General features: G+C 36.3%; 1 protein-coding gene across 1 annotated transcript; it reads left to right on the forward strand.

The window, feature by feature from the left end:
- Positions 1-4,356: 4,356 nt before the first annotated feature.
- On the forward strand, positions 4,357-5,790 carry LOC130049592 (uncharacterized). Its single transcript, XM_056147426.1, has one exon. It carries the CDS (start codon positions 4,357-4,359, stop codon positions 5,788-5,790), a length of 1,434 nt encoding a protein of 477 aa, XP_056003401.1.
- Positions 5,791-10,079: the final 4,289 nt, after the last annotated feature.

Consider the following 10,079-nt stretch of genomic DNA (forward strand, 5'->3'; position numbering starts at 1 on the left):
ATCTAAGTTTTACATACAACTACATAGGGGGATCTTTAAATATAGGCAATTTGTTTCGGGCGAAGGATGTGGCCCATAAGCCCTTTCTTTTATCTAGTTTGACTGAAATCTAAAAACAAAATAGCAATATTTCTTAACTTTGGTCATTTCAATTTCTTTTGATATGTATTTGTCCGATATATCTTTTTTTACAACTTGACAAATTAAAGGAGGGGGGATGTAGTAATTAGGACTATACGGACCATGGATATCGCCCTCTCAGGGGTCGAAATTAACATTTTTACCCCAGGCTAATTTTAGCCTGTGGATATAAAATCCACAGGCTAAAATGAAAACCTACAGGCAAAAATTTTAAAAATATATTAAACAATGCTTTTTTGTGCTTTATTTTAATAAGTGATTTTCCCATGATTACTTAGTCTTGTGTTTGGATAAGTCAGTCACTGATGTGGGCCATAGGGTGCGATGTTGGGTCTCTTGACCCTCATTCCACTGATCCACCACCTGTTGACAACAGGTCTGGGCTCGAAGTCTTCCAGTTTCTTACCACACATGTCTATGCGCATTAAAATGTTCATGGTTTCATTATTTAGACTACAACGCCAACCACTTTTTATTCTCTTCATTGTAGAAAACCCCTTTTCACATGAGGCATTGGAAAAGGGAAATGGTGATGCAAGATAATAATTTCCATGATGGTCTTGTATATGCATATATAGCCTATATAACATAGTGGTTAGAGCACCTGACTAGCAATGTAGGGGCCCCGGGTTTGATTCCCGGTGTTGTAGCATAAAATATCCCCCGCATAGACTTTCCCCCCGGAAAAATGGGCCCGGGATAGACATTTCCCCTGGAAAGATGAGTCTGGCATAGAATTTCCCTCGAGGAAGAATTACCCCCCCCCCCAGGAAAAATCGCCACAGTATAGAATTTCCGTCTAAATGACAGTACGCGTTTTCCCCCTTCTTACATTTTAGCTATGTGTCCATTTCCAGTTCTATTACTAAAATTTTCTTGCTTATCTGGACCCAGGAATTCTTATTATTTTTTTTAATTTTGAGCAGGGTCTTGTGTATCACAATCATCATCTTATGTTTGGGGCCTTTTTTTTTTTAAAGGAAATTATTCAAATCGTGTAATGGTATATCAAAATTCATCATACATTTCAAGTCTTTGATGTTATCTACGAGTATCTAACATCTGCAATAATGAAGTTGGGAAGAAGTTAATGTCTTTTTAATTCAAAATTTCGAATTCAAATAAACGGTTAGTTTTATTTATACGGTGCATTTAATTTACTTTTTAGATATTCTAATTGTACATGTATATCTTTTAGTCGACTTTTTACGAAAAACTCTGATAATATTGATCACTGTTCAAGTCTTGGGAAGCGTATTGTATTTATTAAGCGCAATTCAAAGTTTTCAGCGTGTAAACCCAACTTCAACAACTCCACAGAATTCCTTTATTTTATTATATTATTAATATTAACGAGCGCATATATATATTTCATTAAACTATAACAATTTAAAAACACATATTTGTTTCTTTCTGTAACTATTTTTTTGATAACAAGTAGATACCTCTTTATAGCAATAATAATAAATTTCATTGATTATTATATTCAGCTACATGGATTTGCTTCATTCTATATTTATTTAAAAGCTTCTACATGAGAAGAAAAATATTCCAGTATATGGAAACAGGAGGGGGAAATTCTATACTAGGACGGTTTTTCCAACAAGAGGGAAATTCTATACTGACTTTGTATATAGGGGGAATTATATGCCTGGGCGCTTTTTCCCCCTATGGGGAAGATCTTTCCCGGGTCTGTTTTTCCGGGGGGTCTATGCTACTATACCGGCCAAGCCACAAATGTTCTCTCCCCTATATACTACAGTTGGTGCCGTGACCACCCCTGCAAAGCATGCTGTCCTGACAGGAGCGAAAATAATCTGGGTTGCATGTCTCTGAGGATGAAGGCAATTTAGGGAGGGTGGAATGTAGCGGTCAGCCGAATTCGAACACCGATGGTCAGATACCTTAGTTGGTAGAACACCTGATTAGGCATTCAGGGGGGTCAGGTTCGCATTTCGGTGTGGTCCGTTGGATATTATCCTATTCCGTTACATGGTGCCGTAGATCAGCCCTGGAACTGACAGATGGAAATGTCTGCCAGAGGATAAAGATCCCGGGCTGGTGTCATCAAGAAAATTCAGAGGACCCGGGTTCGAATCCCTGTGTGCTCCGTTTTTATTTTCCCCATTCCTATAATATAATTAAGAACTTGTTTTACTTTTCCGATGAAGAAATAATGCTTTATTTAAGGTGCCTATACGAAGCATTTAAGATGAAAAGTTAGTTAATGAACCACGTTAAATATTTTCTAAATCTGAAATATATGTATACAGTGGTGGATTGAAGGGGGGTGCAGCCGCCCACCCTCTAAAATTGTCAAATTTGAGGTAAAATGTGGTCTCTTGCTAAAAACAATGTAAACAACAAAAGAAGTAGAGACAAATCAATGACAAAATCTTATTGAATTACTATTATTGGGAGAACATTTTCCCTAAAACCCTTAAAATCTGCGTCACTTTATCAATTCAACCTCCTGCTTCATAAAGTTGCGCCCCAATAGCTGCAATTCTTGGATCCGTCCAGGTATACATTCTTAAAAGGAAGTTCCGAAAGTTTGAAAACTGTATATCCGTCCAAATTTAGTATTTCTCATCTTGAAATATCAATACAGTAATTGTTACCCACGTATTACTGTGTTGAATTAGTCTATAGATAAATCGAATCTAAACCTTAACCACCACCTCGCCACCAAATCGGATTAGGTCTATTTATGTCCCACATAGGATTCCATGTTTCTGAATACTCTGCCTACGTCACAGCTTTGTTCCGTTTCTGCACACATTTTCAGTGTGACTATATTCTGCACATTGATGTCAGTGGCGGATTTAAGGGCGGCGCAGCCCCCCCCCCCTAACATTTTCAAATTTAAGGTAAATTGTGGTCTCTTGTTTAGAAAAATGTAAACGATAACAGAAGGAATTCTTCCACTCTCGTAGGAATAACTGACAAAATCTTTTGATTTACTGAATTACTTTTAATAGGAAAACTTACATTTTTTTGTTCCAAAAACCCTTAATATTAGCGTCGTTTTATTAATTTTACCTTATTACATGTAAAAATTATAGAAAATAGTAAAAATTACTACATAGGAGAAATATTTCAAACCTTATAAAATTTGTAAAATCCAACCGGGACCCCAAGCGGGCTTCGCCCCCTGGACTTCCTTCAGGGCTTTGTTCTTGACCCACTAGCGGTCTCATGGCGGCCCCAAGCCTCACAGAAACGTTGCACCCCCTCACCGGAATTCCTGGATCCGCCCCAAGTGTTGCGAACATTATAAACCCCGACGTACAGGGAGAACAGTATCACTATTTAGTTATCTAGAATTCAAACCTTTAGATAGATCTATACTCGGCCTTAAATGGTCTCAATCTTGGAAAAAAATCCCTTTATAAGATAGATATATTATATTCCAGTAATAGATAAGCATTGAAAAATATATATGTTTGCATATTCGATAGAATTCAAACCTTAACAAAATCAAATTACATTTATTTATGTTCCGCATATGTTTCCATGTTCCTAGATCTTGTCCCGTTTCTACCCGCCGAGGTTGACTTCGGATATTTTGATATTTTAAAATCCAGATCTACAAGGAGGACAGTGGAACGTATGCTTTATGTGCTTGTTGGCAATGACAACGTGGATAATCGACACTTCATCTACAAACATCACAGTGTAATATTCCATTGTTTAAAAATAAAATAGAACGCCGAGGTTACAACGGGTTCGCCGAATTTGAAATGAAACCGAAAGTTGTTTTGCAATATATAGATGGCAACATCACTAGACAGCTCTTCGATGGAGGATGTTACATTGTGTTCGATATGTTTCGAAAAGTTCAGGTCGCCGAGGTTTTTACCGTGCACACATTCCTTCTGTCACGCTTGTTTATCTTCCTACATTGTTAATGTGTGTAAGTCTACGGAGCCTCGTTTGGGATTTAATTGTCCATTATGCCGGGAGTTCATTCCCAGTCCTGGTGCCTTCGATAAACCAGACGAGTGGACAGGAATTTTCCCTTTGAATGAAGTTTTAGAGACAATCGTTCATGCGGCTGATGAGAAATTGTGCAATTCATGTTTACGAGGAAACGAAAATGAAAATGCTACCGGGTTTTGTTTGTCATGTACGGAATACTTATGCAAGATGTGTACCAAATATCACAAAAGACATTTGCTCTCAAACGAGCATATCATATGTCAATTGAATGAGATGAAATCCGTCAACATATTTCCGGCATTGAGAGACATCCATAGTTGTCCAGAACATAAAAAGGAAACTGTCAAATTCTTCTGTAACGATCACCAACAGTCATGTTGTTCAATGTGTATAGGAACAAAACACAGAAAATGCGAAAGTGTTGATACTGTCGAAGATGTGGCAAAAAATATAAAAGAAAATGGCCTATTTGATGTACTTTTGGGTGATGTGAAAAACCTGGAAAAGAAATTGACAGAAGCAAAGAGCGAACAAGAGAAGAATGTAGCAGAAATAGAGAACTCAGTGGACCAAATCATAGAGAAAACAGAAAGGGAATTCAAGGAACTTGTTGATCATCTAGAAATACTGAAGAACAAACATTTAGATGAAGTAGCAGGTGCACTGAAGAAAGGAATGGGGAAGTTAAGTGATTGTACAAATGTACTTACTGATGGTATACAGTGTACAAATTACTGCTGCCGGAATATTGAAAGAGCTAAAGAGACGGAGAGTGACGCTGAAATGGTGACGACTTATTACAGAGTGAAAGAGAGGCTCTTACAGCTAAAACAGTTTAAATTCACGAAGAAACAGATACCGATATCTGAAAAGAAGTCACACGTTTTGAAAGAAGTGAGAAATATGGAATCTTTTGGAGATATTGAATATGCTGAGTCTGATCTTCGCATCACGTACGATGTAAATGACATTGCGTTATCTTTAGTTTCTGAATTCAGCATTGCTGGAAAAAATCCGAATGTGTGGACTGGGAATTTTCTGTCCAATGGTAACTTTGTATTTGCAGACTACATACCTGATGGCCGTTGTTCTATTTATAACAAAGACTGGAAATCCACGGAAGTCATTGATGGACTGTGTTCCCCTTTTGAAGCAATACAAGCTGGAGAAGAATTACTGGTGACCTCTCCAGGAACGAAATATATAGAAGTTTATTCTGTGCATGATTTACAGAAACTGCGAAGTATCAATATAAACGAAACAGTGTATGGAATAACAAAACTCAACGAAGCGTGTTATGCAGCATGTGGATCTAAAATCATAAAAATGGATATGTCTGGTAAAAAGCTAAGAGAATATAAAGCTGAAGGCAATAATAATATTTATTTAAGTGCAACAGATGATGGACATCTTGTGTACAGTAACTGGGTCTGTTATACAGTGACCGCCATCACGGACCAGGGAGACACCGTCTGGCAGTATAAACATCTCAAAATGAAAAATCCCCGTGGACTTGATGTAGACTCTGTCGGTAATATCTTTGTTGCTGCTACAGGAAGTGACAATATCCACGTGTTGTCTGGTGCTGGCAGTCTCATTAGGATTATTGAGGATATTCCACAGCCAGTGTTTATTAAACTAATGGAGGAGAGGAGTATGTGTTGTGTGTGTAGCAATTACAAAATCATGAAAGTGTATAGACTGTAGATTTTTGTACCTTTGTCTTAATAAAATAAGAAAAATAAAATGTAGTGTTCACGCAAGTGCTCTTATACATACATTAGAAGTATTGCCTTCATTCAAGGAAACATTGTTACTCCACAAATATGATCACGTATATCAGCTGTAAAGTTTTTTTCTGTCTTAAATAACAGGCACAGCATCGTTTTTTCAAATAAAGAAATGTTGCCGTCGGAGGGTAGTCGAATATTCTTGACCAGCAATAGACGATTTTTACTTTTAAGATAATACATCGTGGGCGGTTGGGTGAAGTGACGGTGGAATTTCTAAAATCACCTAAATTAGTTTGCAGGAACTTCGATTTTTTAAAAACGGGGGATGGGGTTTGCAGCACTATCAGTTTAATTCTAAACTTCATTCTTTCCTTCACTACTACTATCCAACCTAGCGAGGGGGGGGGGGGTCAGTAGTCACTCAATATATCTTTATCTGCATCTGTAGGGGGTCGCACATTCGGAATTTTCAAACACATTCATTTATGTTTAACATAAACAATTTTAGGTCTGATCTATTTGACTGCCCAATAAGTTTTGGTATTGAAGTTAATGTGAATAAGTTTTATGATTTAGATATAAAATTTGTTCCCGTATCAATGCTCTAAACTATGAATAAAATGCTAGAACATAGAATCTCCCATGCTTCGTGTTTTAATGATTTATATTCAACGAATTTTGTGTTTTTCGTCCATGAGCCACAAACCATGATATATTCTTTTTATCACATGTTAACCCCCTAATGCTATTTATCTAGGTCATTGTATTGTTGGAAATTTTAATTTCTGAAATTTTCTTAAAAACTACGTACAATTTACGTTTTTTGTGACGTCACAAACGGTGTAGGAAAACATAGTGTAATAACTAGAATGTATGTAATGGGTTAACTTGTATACACTGGACAAAGATATAAACATGTGAAAAATGTAAGTATTTAGTCGTGTGCAATAAGGGAAGTCAAAGTTAATGAAATTTCCCACCCCACATTCTTTCTTTGAAATGAAGGATTTATGGGGTTTTTTTCGGGTTGGAAGCTTAACTTGTCCATGGATGTTCATATCTGGTTGTCCTTAACCAGTTTGCCACAGTCAAATAATTTAATCAACTTAAAGCATTCGGGTACTGGTCCAGTAGGATTTATCTTTAGGTGGCGGGCTCCTTCGTACGTTTATCTAAAATAATTATAGTGGTGATTTGTACCTTATCTTCTTGAGAATGTGCAGAAGTAATACACTCCGAAAACCTATACTACCATGAAAGTGAAATATATGTTCAGTGAAATCGGAAGAAAAATATTTTAATTTTCTTTTTTATGTGTATAAATGCAATTCTAATAAAAAATCAAATATAAACAATAATATGGTAGAATGATTCGAGCTTAACATTTTACTGAACGAAGTCAAAATGTCAACCCACTGAACTTACTAAACAGGCTTTTGAAGTTTGTTTTCCAAAAGAGAGTTCGCATGTTCCATTTTCAGTCCCGGTACACTGATAAACTTCAGAATTTGTACATCGGTGGTGGCTGCCCCTTCCCTGAGAATCTGACATTAACGACATCAGATGTGAAGGTCACGAGGCCTTTGCATACATAAAAGCTGCCATGAGCTTAGGAATACCTATGATTTGTTTTTGCATGCATTCTTCGCTATTTTTCTGTGCGATATCAAGTCTTTAGAAAACTGTACACTCTCCTGTGTTTATTAAAGCCTGGTTGTTTCACTGGTAGTATTTTATCTTGGCGCATCTCCATGCCCTTTTCCCCCAGCGCTGTGTCCTTTTCTCGGCATTGTGTCCTTTTTCCAGCGCCATGAGCCCCCTTTCTCTTCACAAATATCGATTTTGCTCTTAAAACGACATTATAGTGCCATGTTTTCATTTCCAAAAAAAAAACAAATAATAATCATAAAACTTCACCTATCCAAGTATTATAACCGGGTATCCTTGGAGATGTAAAAACTCCTCCTCCACCTTGAATTCAATTGTAATGTAAAACTTATACGGTACCAAATACAAAATGCCGACTGCTAAGCATTTGAAGCGGAAACACAACACTAAGATCAAGATGCAAACCCAATCTTCCAAGATGATGGCATCATTTTCAACAGGTTAGCAGGATTTAACGTAGGTCGCGTGTTTGCTTACGTCATCGTTTTCGGGTACGCAAATCCTACGACTCAACGTCTTTTTACGTGCACATTCAATTGTAAAGTAACAGTTGATTGAATAAAGTATGCATTGGTCATTGACTGAATACAAAGAACGTAATATTTCACGATATCATATATATACCAACAGTTATTATCGAAGTAGAACATGCTTCGTTTGATTTTGTTAAGTCTCCCTTTCGTTTCCGGTGCACAATTTCGGCTAGTAATATGTTTTAACCTCTTACTGTGTAAAGTTTAGTTGTGGACAACTTTTGGAAGCGAGACAGCTGGCAATCTTGGGAATGCTTTTATAAGCATTTTTAGCACCCGGGAGAAAATTGAACGGGAGTTTGCCAGTTAATGAAAGTTTTGTTCAGAGATTTGAAGCGTTTATGGCGGACATCTGAAAATAGCGAGTTCCTAATAATATTCCTACCTCATCATACAAATTTTGTGAAGATCGGACAACATTGAATAATCAAATGCAGGGATATCATATAAACATGATTCAATGTGTCCTGCTGCAAATGTTTCTGAAACCATTTGCAGAACCCCTGGAAAAAACTGAGCAGGAGTTACCCAGATACTTTACCCCCCCCCCCTCCAATTTGATGTGTATTTGGTAGAGAGAGAGAGATATTCGATCATATTTACAAATGAATGCCGGTTTTGGGGAACAGCAAGTAAACAGTGCTTGTATTCGAGCAAAGCTGAACCTTACAACTTTCCACCACAAGGAGTGTTTGCAACTCGCTGTAAAATTAGCTGGACATGTAGGGCTGACTGCTTTTTACAGTTGTTAGCCCTGTCAAAGTCCTACTAGCCCGGAGAAAATAACTTCATTTTTAGAAATTACATTTACATGTATCACTACATGTATCTATACTCTAATGAAGTACGGTGGACCTAATTCGTTTCTAGTACATCATATTTTATTGAACACTTGATATGCGGTAGAATATGCTGTAAAATGTACTAAATTGATTAGGTCTGTCCATTTTGTTACAGGTACAATAATGAAGTTAATTCATCAAAATTTTGTTTAGCGGGACTTTTATCACGTCCGATTGGCCGTCTATACCAGGAAATATATTCGCCCGTGGTAAAATTTAAACGTCTTGGGAGGTCGGACGCACGGTTATTTCAAATACTGTAACGGGCTTAAGACTCTTAAAGTAAACAGTACAAGTTGGTCGAAAATATGAAAAAGTAGCTGACGTTTGAAGTGAATATGCAATACAAATTAGAAATAATTATAGTTTTAAATCGCGTTCATGTTTTGGAGGGGTTGTTTGGCTTGAGAAAGTGGGTATTTATATATGTTTGTGAGGGGGATGTTAAATAAAAATAAATATATTTTAAAATAGAAACAACTTTAGTTGTATTTCTGGTTAGAATATTAATACATGAAAAACTATATAAAACTTAACATTTCACCCTAATGGGATTCAAAAATAAATTATACTCTTATATTAGTTTACTGTTACTGCAATCATGCGACTGCAAAAGAAGAAAAAAATGTCAATTATTAGCCTCGCAACCCAATTAAGATATATAGCGCAATATATGTACATATTTATATACATTAAGGCATTTTGCGATATGTATTTTGTTAATAATTGATTATTTTGTCCATACATAGTTGATATCCCCTTCAAATGCAGGAATCAATAACTTTGTTTTTACTTCTTTTTGAGGTGATGCATGGAAAGTATATGAATAACGTTGTTGAATGACGTCGCGGATAGTTGTAACGTTATTTAAATTGTTAAATTGTTGCTTTGAAGGTTTTTATCAAACGTTGACTTCCTTTTCTTTAAATCACGAACTCGATTACCCCATGATTTTTTTTTCATAAATATTTCTAAAATTTTATTTTTTTTTCCTTTGCTTTGATACGCATTTTAAGTTGAACTATGCAATGAATAAAGTCATTCACTATCATATTCTATATAATTCAATAGAAAACAGTGTCACTACCGTTGAAACAATGGTATGTCAAAGACGTAATTAGTGCAAAAACGTGCTGTTGAATGAAAAACAATACAGAATAGGATATACATTGTCAAGATAGAGGGGTGAAATTTTCAGGTATGGTTTTCGAGTGAGAAAA

The sequence above is a fragment of the Ostrea edulis genome, chromosome 8 (genome assembly GCF_947568905.1).
Source record: "Ostrea edulis chromosome 8, xbOstEdul1.1, whole genome shotgun sequence".
Lineage (NCBI taxonomy): Eukaryota > Metazoa > Mollusca > Bivalvia > Ostreida > Ostreidae > Ostrea > Ostrea edulis.